This window comes from Macaca fascicularis, chromosome 1, assembly GCF_037993035.2.
Source record: "Macaca fascicularis isolate 582-1 chromosome 1, T2T-MFA8v1.1".
In the NCBI taxonomy this organism is placed as follows: domain Eukaryota; kingdom Metazoa; phylum Chordata; class Mammalia; order Primates; family Cercopithecidae; genus Macaca; species Macaca fascicularis.
The window spans coordinates 113820707-113844275 of NC_088375.1; the positions used below are offsets into that span (position 1 = coordinate 113820707).

General features: G+C 43.1%; 2 protein-coding genes, 1 non-coding gene and 1 pseudogene across 3 annotated transcripts in view; all 4 read right to left on the reverse strand.

Annotated features, from left to right (window-relative positions):
• LOC102121035 (myomegalin-like) lies at positions 1 to 12379 on the reverse strand (the record flags this gene model as incomplete). The annotated part of the gene is given in 9 exon segments (XM_065545256.2): positions 1 to 1056; positions 3030 to 3168; positions 4254 to 4397; positions 5332 to 5389; positions 5391 to 5556; positions 6101 to 6217; positions 8243 to 8482; positions 11511 to 11635; positions 12315 to 12379. Coding segments are annotated over 9 exon segments (1200 nt in total), but the record flags the coding sequence as incomplete, so codon positions are not given.
• The window catches only part of LOC141407307 (myomegalin-like), a 22849-nt gene continuing 11606 nt past the window's right edge, over positions 12327 to 23569 (reverse strand). The window contains exons 2-4 of the mRNA XM_073997757.1: positions 13961 to 14119; positions 12940 to 13053; positions 12327 to 12503 (exon numbers count right to left, since the gene is read on the reverse strand). Of these exons, the coding sequence (XP_073853858.1) occupies positions 12477 to 12503; positions 12940 to 13053; positions 13961 to 14083 (264 nt within the window). The 5' untranslated portion in view covers positions 14084 to 14119 and the 3' untranslated portion in view covers positions 12327 to 12476. The remainder of the gene's footprint in view (positions 12504 to 12939; positions 13054 to 13960; positions 14120 to 23569) is intronic.
• Positions 19039 to 23569, reverse strand: part of LOC141409347 (uncharacterized) — a 7016-nt pseudogene continuing 2485 nt past the window's right edge.
• On the reverse strand, positions 19877 to 19947 carry TRNAG-CCC (transfer RNA glycine (anticodon CCC)). The gene has a single exon. It is a non-coding gene; the product is annotated as a tRNA-Gly (tRNA).

Genomic DNA, 23569 nt, shown 5'->3' on the forward strand with positions numbered 1-23569 from the left:
TTTTTTTAAATACACATTTTGCTTTAATAATCACCAAAAACATTTTCATTTTCTGTCACCCACCCTGTCCACCGGTTATGTTGGCCTTCAATATATGGCAATAGCAACGTATATAAATCTATATCATACATTTATACACACACACATATTCTATCAGCACTGCGAAGACACAGACTAGGCTTTACTATGGCTGGGGGCCTCTCCCATGCCACTTAAAAATGAGCACAGGTTTGCTCTATGCAAGAATTTCAACAGAGTTGGTCTGGCCATCAGTCCCCAATTTCCCTGAGGTAAGATAGGCTGACAAAATGGGACAGCATATTTGAAGTGAGGTCAGTCCAATTTGGATACCATAGAAGAAAAGAAATTGGATGTGCTAGGTTAAGCCTGAGATGGTATCTGGGAAGTCACCACATTCATGATGTGAACTCAAAGAACACAGGTGCTACAGTGCAGACCAAAGCCCAGCCTGACTCGACCCAACAGGGTCAGGTATGGATCTGTGAGTAGTGCTCACTGAGCTCCGCCAGCAGTGTCCGGCAGGGCACCGCTGCTCAGTAGTGTGCTTTTAGAACCTGCCAGAGGAGCTCCAGCATTGGTACCACATGCCCCATTCATCGGAATCAGGGTCCTATATCCACTGAACTTTCCATCTCAGGACAGCTGATGAGGCAGAAATGTGCTGTTGCTAGTTCCCAAGCTGCTGGGGCTGTTGAGAAGCAGTACCACGAAACCTTCTATGCAAACTACGCATCTTCTGCTTAGTGCTGGGCCAGGTGGACCTTGGCTAACGGTATTCCATAGCTCTCAGAAAGGCTTTCTGGCTTTCTCCCAGCTCCACCAGGATACACCTCTGACTCCCTCTTCTGGACCCTCTGGTGGACTTGGAGGAACGAGGCCCAGGTGCTCCTCAGCAGATAGGTAGCTGCACAAAAGGAGGACAGGCCCACCTTTCCTGCTGTTTTAAGGACTTCTGGTGGCTGTGCTTCTTGCATGGTGCCTGGAAGGCAAGGGTCACAAGACTGGAGTACATGACAGAGCCCTTAGGGATTTCACCTGCAGATAAAAATAAAACAATCCAAATCAGTGTATATTGCCAGGCCCTACTGATGGCTACCTGAAGCTGCAGTGAGAGCTATGGGGTGACCAAAGCCAGGAGCATGGTGAGAACCAGTTAAGAGGATGAGCTAAGAGCATGCGCTACAGTCTGGAGAAGCAACCGGTGCCCGAGGTTACGGGGAGCCTCCCCACCTCCCTGTGTGCTGAGATCCCTGCTCCAATTCACTGCACACTGGGCGGCTGGATCCTACCACTGCCTCTTTAGGGGCCAGGTGACTCTCCAAATCACTTTGTCTCAGTAGAAAGAGGTCTTTGCCATCTCCACCCGAGAAAGAAGTGCTTAGCGTGAAACATGCACATATAGAAACAGCCTGTTGTAGGAAGAAGAGGACATTTTGTGGGGATGTCCTCTGTTAAGTTTATGTCCAGTCGCCATAATGAGGGTGTGGAGGGACCAAGTCCACAAGGACCTCAAAGCTCAACTAAGTCCAGTTCCATCTTTGACAGATGAGGGTGCAGCAGTCTCACAGAGACTAAGGGACAAGCTGAAGCCACACGCCCGTTAGTGATAAGCCAGGGATTAGAACCGAGGCCTCGGGTCCTTTCCAGTGATCTATGGGAGGTGGAGGGGAAAGCTTCCACACTGGAGAAAGCCAGTGGATACTAGAGACTTTTGGGTTACCTTTTCTGGCACAGGAATAAGGCTTTACAGAGGCAATCCTGTAAGTGTTGCTCTAAAGAGGCTCAGGAAAGTGAAGAATTATCAGAGAAAAACAAAAGGGAGTTAGTGAAAAAATAAAAAAAAAGAGCAAGTTAAACTGGCCCAAGCCATTTTCACACTGTGGAGATCAACATTCTCTCAGGTTACAATTTAGAAACATTTCTAGGAATGTGCTCAATTGCTTATGGCAAAGCTTTGAAGTCCAGGTTTAGTTTCTGATTTTTAAACCATTTCATATACCTCAAGTTTTTCTTCAAAGCACTTCCTAGGGAATGATTAACACTTAGTGTTTTAAGTAAACATAGATAATGTCTGGTACATTTGTAACATTTTTCTCCTGAAGATTCAGTTGTTATTTACTAACAAATTCTCTTTTAGACAAATGAGACCCAACAGATCTCTTTTGTCATGTTGCTTAAAGATACAGCAAAATCAAATTGCTGTTCTTAACCCAGGAGTGTGCAGTGAAATCAGTTTACTAGGTTGCAAATTGCTTTTACTTTTTCATGAAGAGTAGAACACATAACTGGCCTCAAGATCCCTCTATCAAAAGCTCATTCTGAGGCAGACTCCCGAATGTCTAATGACTTCAAGAGTCAGCTGAATTGCATTTCTCCAGATTCCTGACTCGGCATCAAAGAAGAAAAACTGGAGTGAAAAAGAGAGATGATGACAATGTGAGAGTGAACCAAGATACAGGGGCAGGAGCTGACGGGGTGGGAGGGTGATGGGAACAGAAACTAGCAGGACTCTCACTGAGGACCTGTGATGTTGCAAGCGGACCCAAAATCTTCTCCTGGAAGGCCAAAGCAGGCCAAGGTCGCCTACAAGATCTGCTAATGGATGGTGGTGGGTTGGGGACAGGCTTGGTGCCTCTGACTGGTGCAGTAGTTTCCTTCCGTCTAAGTTAGTCCTTGCCTTCTTTAAAACATCGTGTGTTCTGGTTACTGAAACAACAAAAGAGCACCACAGAGTAGAAATCACCAGCAGAAATTAACCCTACTTGCTTAGCTGAGAATTCTAAAGCATTTATTTCTTTCTGGCCATTCGGCTTGGAGTCTCCTTCTATCCACCCTGTCCTCCCCTCCCTCTTCATCCACAATTGCTCGTGGCACAGGAGGTTTGGGGACATCAAATCAGTCACCACTCCCAACATCTCCAAGCCCCCCGGTCACTGCTCCTCTGCAGCACAAGTGGGGCATCGGGAAGACTGCCCGTTTCTTCCCCCATTCCCTCTCAGGGAACCTACGCTGGCTGACGATGAACTGCTCCATGCTCTCCTTCTGCTGGTTCGCGGTCTTCAGACGCTCAGCTGTGCTCTGAAGGAGCCGCTCCTGTTTGGATACTTGGGTTCTCAGTTCCAGAAGTTCCCTTTCTGTTGATTCTCCCTGGATAAGAGGAACAGACTGTTACTGAACAGGCAGAAGGACTAAAGCACCCTGTGCTTTGTGGCTCTTTCCAATTCCAAGAAGGATTCTACAATCTTCTCTACCCTCCTGAACTGGATTTCCTCCTTCACAGCCTCAGATACCTCCAGCTGAGGACAGTTTAGGATGAGGCCATTAGGTAGAAATATTGAGACTCTGGAATTCCCCATGTAGACTAGCACAGGCCCACACACCTGTAGCTTAAGAGAATGTCACTTCAGGCTGGAATAAAACTCCCAGCTCTGAAGAGGACCTTGCTTTAGTCCTGATGTCAGTTCTGTCACTCTCCCTTCACAGGCAAGATTGAGAGTTCAGAAATGATATATTCGGGAGAGAGATCTGGATTCAGGAAAGTTTGCAAGTTTGTAAATACTTGTGCCAATATGGAGATGGCAAAACACCGTCTCCCTGGAATGAGCCTAGCTGGATCCCAAAGGTGTTGGTGACATTGATCTGGAGCTGGGATCCCTGGGGAGGGGATCCTGAAACCTGTCTCCTCGAGGGTCTGCCAATCAGAGTTAGCCTGAGCTCTGAGCAGATCCTGAGGGGTGGCTGACTTTCCCCAGGCCTGGTCCAGAGATGCCAGCTGAAGTGATATGCTGGAATTCCAGGCAGCGGCTGAAAAGGCTCAGTCTCATGGGGGCATTCTGTGATCATGTGACCGTGGGACCTGAGGGGTGGGAGGTGGGTGCTGAAGCTTTAACTGAATTTCAGCTCAGCCAAACTGCAGAGAGGTAAAGAAACTGAACCTTTATGGATTGCCAGGGTTATGATGTCTCCGCCTTTTCCACACCCCTTCCTCTTCTTCTTTGATTTCTTACCAGGGGCCAGGGGCTGGCAGGGAATGGGATGTATTCAGAGCTGCAATGAAAGCAGCCACCATGGATCAGAGATGTCCCTCCAGGGACACTCCTCTAAGGTCCTGTCTATCCCAATTCAGTATGTGGCTCCTGATTTTCTGTGAAAGCTGTGACAGTGAGGAGACAGAACAGTATTGGAGGGCAGGAAAACTGGGTTCGAACCAAGAAAGGACACTGGCATCTTACCACTTTGCCAGGCAGCACAGGGATGTGGGTGCTTGGCAGGGCCGCTCTCCAGAACACGGTGAGGAGGGAAGCCGACTCCTCTAGGGCGTGGTGCAGGGCACTGGTGCTGCTCCGAAGCTCACGAATGCCTTTGCTGCCCAGCACCTGGGGAAAGGTAACACCACAGGAGCGGAGAGATTACTTTCTTCCCCCTGCATGGGCTCCCGCTTCCTTTGTGAGTGAGGCACAGAACATGGGCCTGCTTGAACTGTGAAGCCCTCACACAACCATTTGCAGCTCTCAGAACTAAGGTGCTGATCCCTTTACCAGGTATGCCTCCCTCCACCTGCAGAACCCACAAGGCTTTCAAAACTCACCCCCCTTGCTGTGTCCTCTATGAACCTGTTACCTTCCTTGCCTGAGATAAATGACCACGTTTGCATTGGCGGCCTCACAGCACAGAGGATGGCTTCTCATGCTGTGTCTGTAGCCCCTTACTGTGCTGATCTACTTGTGTGTGTGTCTTGCCCTCTAGTGTGGGGTTCCGTGGAGGCAGGGCTGTCCCTACGCATCCATGGGTCTCCAGCAGCTCAGACAGCACAGCCCTGGTGCCTGGTCTCTCTCACTGGCAAGGCGCTCTGAGAAGCTTTGCTGACTGCCTTCCCTCCTTCTATGCAGTCTGCACAAGGAAATGCCATGGCTGCCAGGCTTCTCACCCCTTCCACATGTGGGGGCCATACACCTGCAAATCCTTCAGTTTCTGTCCACCCCATTGTGTCAACTCTGCCCACAGATGGTCATGTGCCTTCACGAGTGTGGTAGATAATAAGCTACCAAAGGCTGCTAGGCAATGCCACATGTTTCTGTGGGGCTGAGGGGAAATATCCAGTCAGCTACATCTGGAACAGAGCAGAACTGACAGTGAAAATAGAGAAGACAGGGCCTGGCTGCTATACATGGAAGAGGAAGCCTCAGCTGTTGAGAGATGCAAAGCATGAAAAACAAAAACCAAAAAACAAAAATGGTGGGAGACGGAGTTAACATCAAAGGAAGAAAGGGCACAAGGAAACAGTGCATCTAAAGCTACAGGTGTGATTACCTCTGTGCCTTGGGCTTCAAGGCCAGGGAAGCTGCACGCTGACCTCACAAGAGACACTCTTTTTGGCCAGCAGCTTGCCCTCCACAATCTGCTGTCTTAGGGCACTGTAGTCATCCATGTGGCCAATGACATGGCGGCCATGCTTATTGGCAAAGGAGCCATCAGTAGCATCACCCTCCAGCTTGGGAGGGCTCTTCATTACTGGAGAAGTATCCAAACCCAACCCTGAAAAAGAAAATAACAACACAACAGAATCTTCTGTTATTCATAATGATATTGTCAGTTTACTCCAACTCAAAAGAGGTAGGAGACAAGAAAAGGAAGAGGCTGGGAACAAGAAAGGAAGCCTTGGAATATACAAGGGTGGGGCAAAGTCCATAGAGATCTTCTGGCTTCTATACTTCTATAATGTTTCTTACATTATCTCTTGATAAATTTGCCAGGAGACAATTTTTTCCTTATTGGCAAATGAAATAGGACGAATCATAATAAATACACAGACACAGACAAGGAAATCAAGCTGGATACAGAGAGTGTTTTTAAGAATGGAGAGATTATGGTGCAGCAAAAACAGCAGTAGGTAAACTATAGGAGGATGAACAATGGCAAGAAAGGCAGCCACAGAAGGTGCAGTGAGTAGGGCTAAAGGCCTCGGGGCATGCAGAGAAAACTCTCTAAATACAGATAATATGTTTACAGACAACAAAAGGTTGCTTGCATTAATCACTTTCCATCATCAGTCCCTGGGCCCTTTCGTTGCCATATTTACCATTTGTTCTGTGGATTATGGCCGTTTCTGAGCCAGGAGTAGAGGAAGCAGAGCTGGGGAAGACCAGAGCTGGGGAATTGATCGCAACATCCCAGACTGGAGGGGACACAGCTGAATCTAGGGGGTAAAGGCAGCCACAGTTTTTAGGAACCCTGGAACACCCTGCTTGTGAAGCACATGCACACCTAGCCGTCCCCAGTGAGGCCTAAGGTAGCAGGACTCTCCTCTTACAGAATTATCCATACCCTACAAGCAAAAGCAAAAGCCAGTGAGTCACTGAGTTCAGAATGTTTCCATTCTTCAGAACAAAAAGATACTCCTTTGACTGAGGGGTGTTCCATGAGAAAGAAACCTCTAGTTTGAAAAATTATTAGGTGTATTTTAATAAACCGAGTGTTGAGTATAATTTGTGTGTGGTATCTAATACGATGCCCTGTAACTAAATGTAATATGTATAAATATACATAGCACATATTAAAATGTAGAATCAAGGAACCAAGGAATGAATGGATTTATGGAGGACTAAACTCAACATCGTAGTCATCATTCTGATGAGCCAATACTGAAAAAAATTGACTTGTATGAGAAGAACGGAGACAGAAGGCTTGGTGGGTTAACGTTGTCTTGCTGGAGACTAAAAAGCAACCGTATAGTGGAGGAATTGGAAAATATCACAAAGAAGGTAGAAAAGGTCCTGCTCAGGCAAGTGTGGCCCAGTGCCTGCTTTCCAGCTCAGGCCTCGGGGGTGCTGGAGAAAGCGGGCAGGGACGGTGCCAGTGGAGCTGAGTCTGGGCTGCTGTGTGGGAAGCCAGTGAGAGGGGAAGGCCTGGTTAGAAGGAAGAGTTGGAGACATAACTGAACACCACAACCATCAGGGCAGCCCAGAGGAGGGCAAGGCGTCCACCTAACGTTAGCTGAGAAGTTCCTGGCGGCCAGGTGGTTTGCTTGGCGGCCTATGTGTGTTTTTTTTAATTGAATTGCCAAAACAGCATAATCATGTTATTGTCACCTTCATTTGACAAATAAGGTTACTATCAGATAAATGAGCATCTACAAGAACCAGAGAAACATAAAGATTCACATGACCCAGAAATAGCTGGCAGGAGAGTTTGAAAGCTCAGCTTTAGAGAAACTGAACAGAAGTGGCTCCTGATTTGAATGAAATTGAAGGTGTGGCCATGGAGGTGAGTGGAGATGGTGTACTAAATAGTGTATTAAAAGGAAAAAAGGACAGAGGAAGTAGAAATTGAACGATTTAAGAGACTAGGGGGACACCACTGACATTTCTATGAAAACTGGGAGAAGTGAGATTGATGGGGGATGTTGAGAAGAGAAGGGGGACCTGGTCAAACACGCCTACCTGAAAAGGCAGGCAAGAGGTGGGGTAGAGAAAGCGAATGATGGCCACCCAAAATAAATCACCCACCATCCAGGACTTCCCCAGAGCCCTGTTTCCTTAGGTACAGGAACATTTTGCCACACACTGAGTTCCCCACCTGTGAGGGAAAGGGAGACTAGAGAATCTGGAAAGGTCGGCAATATGGAGACAGGGCACCATGAACTGGAAGGAACACAGACTGAAAATCACAACACCTGGTTCTGATCCTGACTTTGTCTATAACTTCTCTAAACCCTCGCTTGTCTGTTAATATCTCAAGACCTAAGTTTTCTTATGTGAAATACAGAGAGAGCAAAACCTGCTTTACTTCAGATGAAATTATATATGTGAAAACACTTGGCTAATATTAAGCACTAAGCAAATCCAAGAAAATGATATGAACATACATAGCTGCTAATTACTGAGCAATTCTTAGTGTGCCAAGCACTTGTAAGTGATTTCATTTAATGCTCAAAATCATATAAGGTATATATTATTATTATCCTCATCTTAAATATGAGGAAACTAAGGCTTAAACCTCTGAGACTTTAAACACCTTGCCCAAATCAAACGACCTCTAAGCTCAGAACCTGGAGCCTGGTCTGACCTAAATCCCATGCTTCACTCAGGCTGCTAAACTAGAACATTTCTAATTTCAACCTGACCCCAAGGAGCATGGACCAGGCAGATTGTACCTTCTGCCACAGACATCCTGGTGATCTCCCCACTGGCCGAGGGCTTTCTAAGTCCCTTTTCCTTCCTACCTTGGAGGAGCAGCTGCTTGCTTCCAGGGTCAACGCTGGCTGGGAAGTTCTGGTTAACGGAGGAGGGGCTGAGGCTGGCTTTGCCAGCACCACTATCCAGCTGCTGTTGCAGCTGCAGTCGCAGACAATTGTTTCCCTGAATCCTCTGCTCCAGCTGCCCTCTCAGAGCTCGTACCTCTGCCACCAGGTGGCTCAGGTCACTGCTCAAAGGGATTTGGTGACAGGCATCCAGGCTGTAAGCTAAGAGAGAAGAGGAGTCTGGTAACATTGACCCAAGTATTTCCAAGCACTTGTCAGAACCCTCCTCTGTGACATTCTTTTCTGCCAAGGATCCCACTATCATCTGAGTCTCATGCAACCCATCTATGATAGAGATGTCACCATTTCTGTGTGTGGCCTTGGGATGGCACTGAGCTGGCACACATCCAGTCTGAAACTTCCCTGCGGTTTAAGTTACACACATGCACCTATAGAGCATTTGATTGGCAGATGAGGATAAGTCCATATTTCATCTCTATAGTAACCTTAGTCCTGTAGGCTAAAGTACAGAATCCTCCAAGGTAGAAGGCCAGCACTGAGCTAGAGAAGGGTAGGGGATGAGGGAGAAAGAGATTTGACAGTCTTTACTCTCAGAAATGAAAGAGGAGAAGGAGGAGGCCTTTTGGTAGCGTATGAGAATGTGATTTGGACACCTTAGACCAGGGATTATAACTGAGTTTTTCAACTTGTATCTCTCTCTCTCTCTCTCTCTCTATATATATATATGCGTGTGTGTGTGTGTACATATATATACACACACCTATATACAGTGTGTATATATGTTGTGTGTGTATATAATATATATAGGTGCATATATGTACATATATATGTACATGTATACATGTATATATATTTACCTGCATTCACCACATGTAGTTTATGTCTTTGTATTGAGGATGAAGAGATATAAGAAATATTCTACAAGGCCACAATACCTTGTATGAAAACCTTAAGGCCAAATGTATTTTGAAAGGTAAAATATGTTTTAGTTTTTAGCAAGGCAACAGGGTGCATATATCATATATAACATGTACCCAGTTGCATGTGAGCCACAATCCTTAATAAAACATATAACTATCTCTGCAATCAGCTATGTGAATATTCTAAGTAGATAAATAAAGACTTATGAATATCCTCTTGTCAGTTCATCTAGATTTTGTCACTAAATGAGTATTTGAAAATTTTTAATTTGGAGATCTTACTGAATTTTGAAATTACAGAGAAGAGATTATGGAGCTTCAGTGGTTGCAGCTTTGAAACGAGTCCTAAAAAGCAGGGAGAAAAGCATGAAAGGAAAGGTAGCTCAGGATGAAGTAGTTTTAGAGACTTTGGTAAATAATCTACTCTTGAATTTTGCCCAAAGTTTTATGATGTTCCTCTCTTCTTCCTCAATCCAAGTTCTCACTAAATTTTACTTATTTTTTAAAGAGATGTTTTAAAATCTATCTATACCCTTTCATTTTCCCAGTAGCACCTTATATTAGACTGTCATCTCTTAATGTGCCAGAATAGCGCTAGACCCATCCAATAGGTTTCCCAGATTCTAATGTCTCCCAACTCCAGGACATCCCCTGAGACTTAGCATCTTAAAATTCTGTTTTCATCATATGCTTATCTTCTTTGAAAAAAAACAGACTTAATTTAATTATCTCTATACAGAATGTCAACTTCCACCCTGACCAGTGGGCTTTCAAGATTTGGGGACTCTGCTCCTCCATCCTTACTTCTCACTCCTCCAACCCGAAGCTTCTCCTGTGGGCAGGCTGGTCCCACTGACCCAACACTCACCATGACTTTGTATTTAAGCTATTCTCCGAGCCTGGTGAGCCCCCTGTATTTCTTCAAGTTCCAGTTCACCTTCTCTTTAGAAAATCAGGAAACTAAATCAGGATTTATGATAATTCGAATCTAAATTCCACTGCCCTTCACCTTTGCTTAGCCCTCTGGAGGGACATAAAATACATGAGTTTTTTTCACCTGACAGTTCTTCAAATATCCAAAGCCAGTTCTCATGTCCTCAAGATCTTTTGCAAGCCTAAATTTCTTTAGTTTCTTTGACCAGTTGGAGATTTCTGGGCCACACCATTGTGCGCCCTGTCTTCATTATGTTCCTTAGTGTGTCAATGCCCTTTTCAAAGATGGTGCCCCTTAATCTAACAATATTTTAGACATGGTCCCCACAGGTGAACATCACACTTACACTACCATAGCGTCAGATTGAGCTGGTATATCTAGCAACCTTTGGCCTGTACTTGTGTGAACATGTTTCTACCAAACCCCAAACCCTCAAGTCCATGAACGGCTGCCTGTCCTATATTTCTACCCTCATCCTGTATTTCTATCACTGATATTTGTAATTGAGCTCAGGATTTTGCTTTTTATCTTTGCTAAATTTCATGACATTGATGTCAGTCCTCTGTTGCAGCCTGCTGTGACTTATTAATATTATGTTTTGAGTACCCTTCTCCATTTAAAGAAGAATGAAAAGATATATCAAAATTCTCAAATATTAGATTATTATTTAAGCAGGTAGCAAAGTCTTCAATAAATGTCCTTAACATTTAAATCCAGGATTGAAATTTAGGTCCTATTAGTGGTATTTCTATAAGGTTTTTTTTTTTGTTTTGTTTTCGTGTCTTTTAATTTTCTCCTGTGGGCAGGCTGGTCCCCACTGACTCAACACTCACCATGGCTTTGTACTTAAGCTATTCGCCCAGCCTGGTAAGCCCCTGTAGTTCTTCAAATTCCAGTTCACCTTCTCTTTAGAAAATCAGGAAACTAAATCAGGGTTTACGAAAATTAAATGGAAGGGCAATAAGCTGAGAGCCAGATGTCACTAGGGAAAGGGTCACGGTGGGAGCAGACTGCCTGCTGCATTGGGCTGAATGGGTTGTCAGTATGTATTACTGACAATATTAAAGGCCTTTTTAAATTGTGATATCATTAGGACAGTTCTTTTGCTTTAAAAATGTTATAATCTAGACATTGATAGGAATGTTTTCTTAAAGTAATTAGGAATGATCAGGCTGGGTCTTGCTCATGCCACCAACCTGTCCCTTTGGGCTTTGTGTATGAGAGTTCCTACTGGGAGCCCCAGGCTTGGGTGGGGGTTTCTGAGACAGAACTCTGTAGCTTGATCTCCACAACTCCCAAAGGAAAGACCTAAGACCTCACTAGCATCCAATGCAAGGGTAAAAAGCTCATGGGGTGAGGGGAGAAGAACACATACCTTTCAGCCCCTTCTTGGAATTGCCATAAAGTGCCTCGTAGATTTGTAGCTCTGACTGGAGGGACTCAAAGAGCTGCTGTTTCTCTTCACACTGTTGCTGCAGGAGGACCAGCTTGTGCTGCAGTCTGACCAGGGAGAGGCAAGGCCCACTGAGATGGCAGAGCCACTCAGTCACACCAGAGCAATAAGCTGAGAGCCAGATGTCAACTCAGGGGGTCATAAAGATTACGGTTAGGGTTACATCTGAGCCCCAGATGTCAACTCAGGGGGTCATGAAGACCATCACTTTTATTTCGCAGATGTGAAAATGGAGGCTGAGGGAGGTCAAGTAACTTTGCTTGAAAACACACCATTACCTACATTAGTTCAGAGCAGAACAGACACACCAGCAGTCTCCTTACTGCTCCTACAGTGCTCTTTGCATTCTGACAAGCAGTTACAGGGCCTTTGCTGGGACCAAGCATCACAGGCAGTATAGAAGCTTCCTAGGTGATGGTGAGACTAATGTCCTATATCTAACTGGAAGCGTGGAAACCCTTCTTTTTCATGTCTCTCATATATTGAAAACTTCTACAACAGAGTTTTACTCTCTCAACTTGGGAGTGACAAGGCATTCACAGAGAAGTCCTTTCTTCTGCTCAAAGCACCCCCCCGCCCCAACACACAAAAATCAGGAATAGCAGAGGGAACATTGAGGTTTCCAAAAGAGGACACCAATTGTCTTGCCAATATCCCTTCTTTTAATGTAAGAATGAACGTAAGAATGAAGAATGCTTCCTTCTCTGTCAATGGGTCCCCTCTTACCTGGGGTCATTTTCCTGGAGGGAAAGACGTTCCTCCCTGAAATGCAAGACTTCTTGCTGCTTCTCCCTTAAGTCTTCCAAAAGCTGCTGCTTTCCATCTTCTCATGCTCCAGCTCCTTTTCCAGCTCTTGAAGGTGGGATCGAGAGGACAGCAGAGCCTCCCTCAGGCTTTCCGTTTCCTGGGAGTGCTCTGGTGAGAGGAACACAGGAGGATTGATTTATTATGATGGGGCCAGAGGGCAGCAGGAAGAGGACCCCAAGCACATCTGCCCTGACAGAGTTAAGGAGCAGGGAAGGAAGGCCTTATGTTGGTGGGCAAGAGCATACTGGCTCAACATCCCCCATAGCCTGGAGAATGTTGCATCTCTCTCTTTGCAAAACCCTTCATTCCACTTATTTAATCTGTCCTACCTTGCTCTTAGAGAAATTCTGGTTTCTAATGCTCACTATTTTCCAAGTGCTCACACAGCATCTGTTCGATAACCTATCCTGATCACTCTTATTCCACAAGACGGCCGAATAGAAAACCAAATCCCAAAGCAGCAAATTTAGGTGAACACAAATTTCTGTAATACCTATGTAAATAGAATAATCCATCGCATAGTGGGCAAAATGGTGATACATACCTCCAGAGCAACAGCTTTATCATGTATGTGCTGGCGAAGTTTCTCAAAAAACATTTCATTTGCTTTAAGGGTTTTGTCTGAGTTATCTCGATACTGTAGGAACTCCTGAAATTCCTGAGACCAAAACATAGTTTCTTTTATTCTTTTATTCAATATTAACCAAATTGCCAAGTAATTTGTTAGTTATTCAGGATAAAAGAGATGTGATCACTTTCCTCAAAAGTAACAAGTTTAGCAGAGATAACAGACATATAAATTGTAAACTATTCTGCAACATACAACAGACACAACACATAGAATTAACTGTTCTGCATCATACCTAGCTACCAGGGGAACACAGGATGCACTGCCTAACTCTGCCTGCAGGTGTCAGTAAAGACCTCACAGAGGAGGTAACATTTGCCGTGAGTCCTAATTAAAGGACTAGGATTTCCTAAGTGAAGAAGGGAGAGAGGACGGTATGCTAGAGAGAAAAAAAAAAAAAAAAAAAATGCACACTACACAAACAATGAAAAAATTGTACATTCAGTGAAATGTAGTGGATTCAATGTGACTGAAGCTTAGAGTAGGTGGCAGAAGAGATCAGTCTCTTCTTAATGCTCCATTTTCCCCTCAAACTTTCATTCTATCATCAAAATGACTCTGTGGAAGTTTCTGTACAGTTTTTTGTCTTCGTCTATTAAACTGAGAACAGTAGCCAAATATTTTGTCTTCCCAACACCCAGAAAAGTGTGTGACTCACAGAGGTGCTTAATGATTATTTTCTGAATATTAAGTCTTTATAAAAGACTTCATAAAAGACTGCTTAAATCAGGGCTATATGTACTGTTTCTTACACTTGTTAGTAAGCATCTTAATTCACAAATTATGTTTTCTATTTATTTTAAATCCTCTTGATTCCCACCTCTCAATGTTTTCCATATAGCGGGGACTCAACACAGGTGGAATAATATCTTAAAATTATATAAACAAATTTCAGAGTTCTATGAGCCCAGTTTTCATTGAAATCATGTAAACTCACCTGAAGCAAATGCTCCTTGTGACTCAGACTATGGTTGAGGTGCTGGATGTTTTGTTCCTGGGTTCGAATCTCATTGTATTTTTCAGCCTCCCGGGCACGAAGCTGTTGGCTCTTGTTCTGCATTTCTTCTTGTAGCTGCTGCAAGGCTTTCCGCAATTCCTGAATTAAACATATTATTTTTTTAAAGAGATCTAAAATTGTCACATGGTTATCAGACATTACAACTAGACTTGTAAAGCGCTTAAAAGCCATCACTCCCACTCTCACCAGAAAAAAAGCTTAACAAACCGAACATCAATAACTCTACTTATATGCAACAGAAAATAGAGGTCCTAAGACATGCCAATCCTATGAAACTTCGAGCCATGGGCAAATACAGAGAATCACAACTTACCTGAATCAGAAACCACCGCTGGAGCCAGCATTGGGTAGACATAATTCAAAGGGAATTGGCTAATTGCTGGAGCTGACAGCAGCCCAGCCTGAGAGGTAAAAACTCCTGGGGGCCTAACTAGTGGGAGCCTCCCATATCTTCATGAGTTTTGTCTCCAGAAGACTTAGGGTGAGAATCGGAGACAACTCCTTGCATGCTTCTGGAGGGGAAGGAGAGGTAACCATTGAAAAACATGCCCAGTGCATTCTGTTCTACTTAACAAACACGTGCCCTCCAAAGAAAATTGTGTTTCCAGAGTCTAACCAATGTGGGGAAAGGGAAAAACCCAACTCCAGCGACCTCTAGCCATCCTGTCTCACCTAAGAGGGAACAAAATTTGAGAAGCACTTTTGAAGGTCACAGCCCAGGGGCACAGGCCCACCACAAGACTGAGACCTAATCATAGGATTATAGAACACTTCCCTCCCCTACTCCTTACCACTGTATCAATAGGTCATATATATACATATACATACACACATACTATATATATAAAAATGCACACACACTACACACACACACACATATATATATATAGAGAGAGAGAAAGAGTGAGAGATTTATTACATTTGATCCTCCATATCTGTGGGTTCTGCATCCATGGATTCAACCAGGCCTGACTCCAAAATATTTTTTGAAAACTTATGATTGTGTCTGTACTGTACATATATGGACTTTTTTCTTTGTCATTATTCCCTAAACAATACCACATAACCATTATTTATATAGCATACGGGAGGATGTGAGTAGGTTATCTGCAAATTCTACATCATTTTGTATAAGGAATTAGAACATCCGTGGATTTTGTTATCTGCAGGGGGTCCTGGCACCGATCACCCAGTGATGTTGAGAAATGACCACACAGGAAATTGGTTCATGTGATTATGGAGGCTGGGAAGTTTGAAATCTGCAGTGTGGCCTGACAGGTTGGAGTCTCAGAAGAACTGATGGTACAGATGTATTCCAAAGGTCATCTGTCAGGGAATTTGCTCTTATTCCCTCTTGCTTGAAGACGCTGGTCTTTTTGTTCTAGTCGGGCCTCCTACTGACGGAATGAGGTTCACTCAAATCATGAAAAGCAATCTGCTTTTCCCAGATTCACCAATTTAAGTATTAGTCTCATCCAAAAACATTCTCCATGTTGACACATAAAACTAACTCTCACGGGAAGAAAAGAAGTATTTTTCCAAAATTAATAAGAGATTCCAAGCCATAGATCCAAGAAGTTCAGAGAACACCCAGCAGGGTAAATACTAAAAACTGTACACCTAGGCATGCAAGTCCTAGTAAACATTCTCTAGAGAAACAGAACCAACAGAAGATAGATAGAAATAAAGATGGAGAGAGAGAGAGAGAGAGAGAGAGAGAGAGAGAAAGAGATTGAGATTGATTTTAAGGAATTGGCTCACATAATTGTGGATGCTTGGTGAGATCAAATCTGATGAGGTAGACGAGCAGGCTGGAGACTTAGGGGAGAGAGTTGCAGTTCAAGTCTAAAGGGAATCTGCTGGCAGAATTCCTCCTTGTTAGGGGGAGGTCAGGTTTTATACTATTAAGGCCTTCACCTGACTAGATGAGGCCAACTCACACTATGGAGGGTCATCTGCTTTACTCAAAGTTCGCTAATTTCAATGTCTCATTTCATCAAAAAACACCTTCACAGAAACATCAGAATAATATTTGACCAAATATCTGGGCACCATGGCCCAGCCAAATTTACACATACAATTAAGCATCACAACATATAATATAGAAAATGTAGAAAATCAAAGACCAAAGAACATCTTGAGAGAAGCTAGAGAAAGGAAACACCTTACCTTAGAAGAACAAGGATGAGCATTACATTAGACTACTCTTCATAAACCATGCAAGCAAGAACAGCATGCAGCTGACATATTTAGTGTTGGAGGAAAAATAGTCCTGCTAACCTAGAATTCTGTAGAATTATCCTTCAAACGTGAAGGAGAAATAAAGACTCTCTGACAAACAAAAATTGAGGGAATTTGTCACCAGTGATTTTGTCTTCCGTGAGAGGTTAAAAGAAGTTCTTCAGAAAGAAGAAAAACTACAAAGGTCAGAGACAAATCTACACCAAAGAAAGAAGTTAGAGAAGAAATAAATGAAGATAAAATAAAATATTTTATTATTTTTATTCTTAATTCATATAATCGTCTGTCAAAATAAGAAAAATAGCAATAATAGATTGGATGATTATACATTATGAATACATCAAATGAATAATAGCAATGTTTTAAAGGGTGGTAGGAAAGGAATAAGGAATTTTGTTTTTAAGTTACCTGCGTGACCCATGAAGCATCATAGCATTACTTATACATTGACTTAGATTAGTTGTAAATATATATGGCAAGCAATAGGGTGAAAACAAAAACACTGTTTTTTTTTTTAAATGAATGAAATTCATATTTTAAGAAGAAGAAAAAAATGGGATCATATAACATGTTCAATTATAGCCAGAGAAGGTAGAAAAAGAGTAAAAGACACAAAAGAAAACAATGAAGAAAGTCAAAGAATACAAACAGTTACACGTACGGTACATATTAATCCAGTGATATCAATAGTCACTTTAAATGTGAATGGTCCAAATATACCAATTGAAAGGGACTGGAAGAATGGAAAGTGAGTCCCAACTATATGTTTTCTACAACAAACCTCCTTTAAATAAGAAGACACAGAGATAGTCAAAGTGAGGAGATGGAGAAAGATATACCATACTCATCGTAATCAAAAGAAAACTGGAGAAGCAGCCAAGCACCGTGGCTCATGCCTGTATCTCCGCACTTTGGGAGGCCGAGGCAGGTGGATCACTTGAGGTCAGGAGTTCAAGACCAGCCTGGCCAATATGGGGAAACCCCGACTCTACTAAAGACACAAAATTAGCCGACCGTGGTGGTGCATGCCTTTAATCCCAGCTACTTGGGAGCCTGAGGCAGGAGAATCGCTTGAACCTGGAAGATAGATGTTGCAGTGAGCCGAGGTTGTGCCATTGCACTCCAGCCTGGGGAACAAGAGCAAAATTCAGTCTCAAAAATGAAAACTAGATAAGCTATATTAATTTGAGACAGAGCCTACTTCAGAGGGAGGAAAATCATGGGGATAAAGAGTCATTACATTATGATAAAGAGGTCACTTCTCCAAGAAGATACGAAAATCCTTAACTGATATGCACCTAACAACAGAGCATCTAAATACGAGAGGCAAAAGCTGATAGAACTTCAAGGACAAATAGACAGATTCACTATTACAGTGGGAGACTTCAGCTTCAGTAATTGACAGATCCAGCAGGCAAGAAATCAATAAAGGTATAGTGGAACTGGACACCACTACCAGTCACCTGGATCCAACCAACTTTTTAGATTACTTCATCCAACAAGAGCAGAATACATATCCTTTTTAGGTTCACATGGAATGTTCACCAAGATCCACTATATTCTGGCCCATAAAACACACTTCAATACATTTTATGGAATAGAAATCATACCAAGTATGCCCTTCATTCAAAGTATGAAACTGAAGTAGAAATCAATAGCAGACAGATAGCTGGAAAACCCCAAAATTGGAGATCAGACAACACACTTCTAATAACACCTGGGCCAAGGAAAAGTCTTGGAACAAATTACATATTTTTAGCTAAATGAAAATGAGTGTATAACTTACAAAAAAATTTCTAGGTGCAGGAAAATTGTTGCTTAGAAAGAAATTCATAGATTCAATGTATATGTTAGCAAAGAAAAAATATCTACAATTAATAATTCAAGATTACAATTTAGGAAACTCAAAAAACAAGAGCAAATGAAACCCAAAGTCAGTGAAAAACAAGAAACTAAGAATTAGAGGAGAAATCAAGGAAACAAAACCAGAAATCAAGAGAGAAAAATCAACAAAACCAAAAGTCAGTTCTTTAAAATAATCAATAAAATTGAGAAACATCTAGCTGGTGAACCAAGAGACAATGAGAGAAGATACAAATTACTAATAAAAAAAGAAAAGAAGGTCCTCACTTCTGATCTCATGGACATTAAAAGGATAACAAATGAGGATTATCAACAATTCTGTGTTCACAAATTTGATAACTTGATGAATTGGACCAAGTCCTTGAAAGACACAGTCTACCAAAACTCACACAAGGAGAAGTAGATAACCTAAATAGATCTCTATTACTGAAATTGAAGCAAAGCTTAACAACCTTCCAGAACAAAGCACCAGGTCTAGATGGTTTCCCTACTAAACATTTAAGGAAGAAATGATACCAATTATCTCTAGAAAATGGAAGCCGAGGGAGCACATCTTAACTCTGGTCTAGGAGGCAAACTTTACCCTAGTAGCAAAACTAGACAGATGATTTTGAACCAGGATATTGAACTAGCCTGCACTGCTGAGCAGCTCCTGAAACTCAACCCTGGAAGAACTGTAGAAGCAAGAAGGAAACATGGTTTACCGGAACTGTGAAAAATGGTAAACCTCCTATAGAGACTAAGGCGGTTTTGAACCGGCGTGTGTGGAAGGTTGATGTTCACAGGTAGGAGAGAGAGAACGACATAGAGAAAAGCATTTTCGATTCTGCTCTTGCTTCTGACTCCATGGCTATGGGCCAAATGGGGCTCTTCCTGCTTTGGGGGAAGATTTGTCAGCGGCTCTTAATCCGCCAATGCCGCAGCTGCGATGTTACATCCTGGACCCATATAAGTTTCGCTGAGGAAAAGGGTAGATGAAAACAGGGGAGGACAAACCAGATGATCCTGGAGCATTCTTTTTCCAGGTTTGCTCCCCAAAGCTCCAGAGCTAGTGGTTGTCATGGCCTCCCCACCACGCTGCTTAAAGAGAAGCAATAAAAAGAATCCCTTGGACAGAAGATTTGCCTGGTGGCGTGTAAAACAAACGCGGGTGATAGAAATGAATTTTGGGGACGTGCTACTCTCCACTCGGGGTCCATCCTTCATTTTGCCGAGACCACCAAAGACTGGGCCTTCCTCAACAGGAAGGTCCGAGGCCCCTCTCTGCAGCTCCCCTCATCTGCAGGCGGGTTCCTCCCCACATACCTCCCTTTTCCCTGGGGCCCCTGTCTCACGTGTGTCTGCCCTACCCCACAGCTTCTCTCCTTTCGGGAATGTCATTTATTTCTTAAGCTGCACTCCATCGCGAGACATGGTCAAATGGTCTGTCCAAGGTCCAGGCAGTGAAATCTATGTCCAGGTGACTCTTTGTATTTCAGGGATCCGCCAGAAGAGACAATAAAAGTCCCTCCGGTTTTAGGGCCAAATATGCAAAGACCAACCAACCAGACACACTGGCTACTTCAAAGACAGTCTCTGCAAAGTACCTGCTTAGAGAAATTCCACTCCGGAAGGAACCCGAAAGCTATACAGTAGTTCCCTTTTTCTTCTCTTTATTATCGCGTCTGTAACCTACCTGAAGAACAGTTATGGTAACTAAATTTAAAAACTAGAGGTTACAAAACCACAGATTGCATTGGCCGGGAATCGAACCCGGGTCTCCCGCGTGGGAGGCGAGAATTCTACCACTGAACCACCAATGCCCGCTGGTCGCAAAACCTGTGGCGTTTCCCTGGAAAGAGGTAAAATACGGACTCAAGGTTTTCACCATTCTCTTTGGATAACTAACAAAAAAGACACTCAGAGCAAAGGCTTACAGTGGAGATTTGCATTAGGCACCACCACAAACTTATGGCTTCGCATTAAAAGAGTTGACTTAAAAAACCCTTATTTTGAAGTAGGCTCTGTGCAACTGGGTAACAAACCTCTGTAGGAAAACACCAGAAATTCACCTGGTTTCCTGTCATCCAACGTGGGCCTGTGGAAAGTTCTTGCCTCGCTTCTTGATATCTTCTCTTTGCCTTCGCGCCGCTTGGGGCCTTCCAAACCCTTTCCTCCCAACCTTAACACGAACATCAGTACTTTCCCCCAAAAGGCCTTCGGAACCCAGGGAACCGGGTTTGGAAAGCTGGTCTCTTGGCACTATACCTGGGATACTCCCGGAGACCTGGGTGATAACTGAGCTTCTTTCCTCATATACCTATTTCGAATTCCTGGAAAACTCCAGGGATCAGATCTTGCTTTTAACTTCTTAAGCCTTACAGAGACCAAAACAAGAGCGAAGAAATGGACGTTTCGCTTCAATATTTTTTTCCCTTCACCATGCCCTGGTCGGCCACCCAAGGAGGCCAGTTCAGGAAAAAACGGTCCCATTCGATTCCATTCAACTCTAGGTAGATGCTAGGATGTTACTCCTCTAGCTAATGTAAAGCGTTATTTTGCTGTTTGCCTTTGTCTGATATCCATGTTTTCACTCTCATTCTTTTGTTTCTGATAAGCCTGGTACAGGCTTTGCACTGCTCTCTTTGTTGTTGTTGTTGTTGTTTGTTTTCTTTTCTTTTTAAATGTTTCATTTCCAATTTTTACTTTAATTTCAGGGGTACATGTGTAGGATGTGCAGGTTTGTCTCATAGGTAAACCTGTGCCATGGTGGTTTGCTGCACAGATCATCCCATCACCCAGGCACTAAGCCCAGCATCCCTTAGCTCCTCTTTCTGATGCTCTCCTCTCTTCCCAGCCTCACCCTCTGGCAGGCTCCAGTGTGTGTTGTCCCCACCCCCATCCTATCTGTCCACATGTTCTCATCATTCAGCTCCTACTGATAAGTGAGAACATGTGATATTTGGTTTTCTTATCCTGCATTAGTGTGCTAAGGATAATATGCACGGCTTTTAATATGTAACCCTTTTCTTTCCATTAAACTGTTAGAGCCAGCATTTCCTTTTCTATCCAATCTGAGAGATTTAGATCCATTATAATTAGCAGTAATTAGTGTTATGTTGGAGATGACGGGCATAGTTAGTCTCATTCCCAGCATTTCATTGTATGATTTCCCTGTTTTTGCTTTTTTTTTGTTTGTTTGTTTGTTTGTTTTTGAGACGGAGTCTCGATGTGTCGCCCAGGCTGGAGTGCAGTGGCGCGATCTTGGCTCACTGCAAGCTCTGCCTCCCGGGTTCATGCCATTCTCCCGCCTCAGCCTCCGAGTAGCTGGGACTACAGGCGCCCGCCACCACGCCCGGCTAGTTTTTTGTATTTTTAGTAGAGACGGGGTTTCACCATGTTAGCCAGGATAGTCTCGATCTCCTGACCTCGTGATCCACCCGCCTCGGCCTCCCAAAGTGCTGGGATTACAGGCTTGAGCCACTGTGCCTGGCCTTTTGCTTTGTTTTTAAATGTCTCTTCCTGCCTTTCTTAACTAGACTGGTCTGTCTGGGTAAACTTTCTAAAAAACTTTCTGTTTTCCTATACTGTTTTTGAAATTCCATGTCCTTAGCTCAGGACATATTATGGTGGCCACTCTGAGCAAGGCCCATACTGTCTCTTCTTTCCTCTGTTTGTCCAATTCCTATTCCCTTGTCCACTGCTAGAAACTCGTTCTGAGAAGTTTAGTATATGCTTTTTTATCCCACACTTTCTCTGCATATTTCAATAAGGGGATGTCTTTGAAAAACACACATTGTTCTTGGATGGGGATGTTAAAACAACTATAAAATGTGAGTTGGTTCCCCAAAACCCATTCCAGCTTCTTTACTCCATTCTGTGTACTAGCTTCTCAATTTTTCTAGTCTATTCTATTTTTTCTATAGAATAGAAAAAATTTACACAAACAGTAAAGTTTGTGTAAAAAGGGGCAAGGGGAAAGAGTCAAGCCAATTTAAAATGAACAAAACACTTGAACAGTGCTTGTTCACAAAAGAGGCTTTCTTCATGTCCAAATGTCAAAAGAAAGAATTCTTAGCATCATTACTCATTCAGAAAACACAAATCTAAAATGCCATGAGACACCATTACATGCCCATCAGAATAGCCAACATTTAAGAGACAGGAGAAACCACTAGTCTGTAAGAATGCAGAGCAAATATATCCCTTGTTGCTGGCAAGAGAATATGATAGTGCAACCATTCTAAAAGACTGTCTGATAGTTTCTGATAAAGTTAAAAATACGCCTGCTCCATGACCCGGCCATTCCATTACTAGGTTTATACTCAAGAGAAATGAAGGCACAGGTCCATAAAAAGGCCCATAGTACAATATTCCTAAACTTTATTCACAACAGTCAAAAGTAGAAATATCCCAATTGTCCATCAATGGTATTGTATTCATCAATAACATCGAAAAGCTGAGATACATGCCATAAAATGGACGCATCTCAAAACCATCTTTGCATTAAAACAAAACAAAACAAAACAAAAAAAACAAAAAACAAAACAAAAAAACCCCAGCAAAGTCAGTATATTCCTTTATGTGAATTTCAAGAAGAAGCAAAAGTAATCCATGGAGACAGAAATCAGAATGGTGATTGCCTAAGTGGGGATGGGGTGAGGACTGACTGTAAAGGGGCTCTAATGACTTTTTGGGCTGGTGAAAATGATGTCCTGTAACTTGATCTGGGTGACGGTTTCTTTCATCAAAATGCACTGGGCTGTGCACTTAAGATTGGCACACTTTGGTCTGTGTGGATTATATTTCAGTCATTTACTGATAGCAAAAATAAACAAACAAATAAATAAAAACAGAAATAAAAATCGGGTGGTGGGCAATGACATTAAGTTTAGATTTTCTTGTATTATTTAGGCTTTACTTAAAATTCCCAGTTGGAGTGCGAACTCTCATGTCCTCTCACTTGTTTCTGATTTGACCTTAAAAGGCCAAACCGATGTTTGAAATATCTGAACCAGAAAAACAGTATGGCTATATCGTGTCAATAAGGCTGACTGAGAAGGAGCAGCTCACCTTTTGGGTGTTACATTTGCTCACAGAGGGAGCAAAAGCCGGGTCTTCAAGATGACTGGACCCCAGCGTGCAGGTTAGGGGTTCCTTCTATTCTCACCACTGCACAGAGCTCCGAAGGCACGGGTAAGTTCTAACCTCTCTAGTCGCAGCTAAAGAGCGCAGCCTAGGCAGAGGTTGCAGTCTAAAGGAAAGGAGGAGTGCCACGCCCCAGGAGGGATACTGCCTGGACTCGCACTTGACCCTTGGCCACGATGCAGAGTACTAACCAATATACGATCACAGGAAGCCGCCTGCTTTCTTCTTTAAATTTAATATAGGGCTGCTTCGGCCTAAGAGGCCTCATGATTTTCCTTCTTTCTTGGTGTCTCTCCA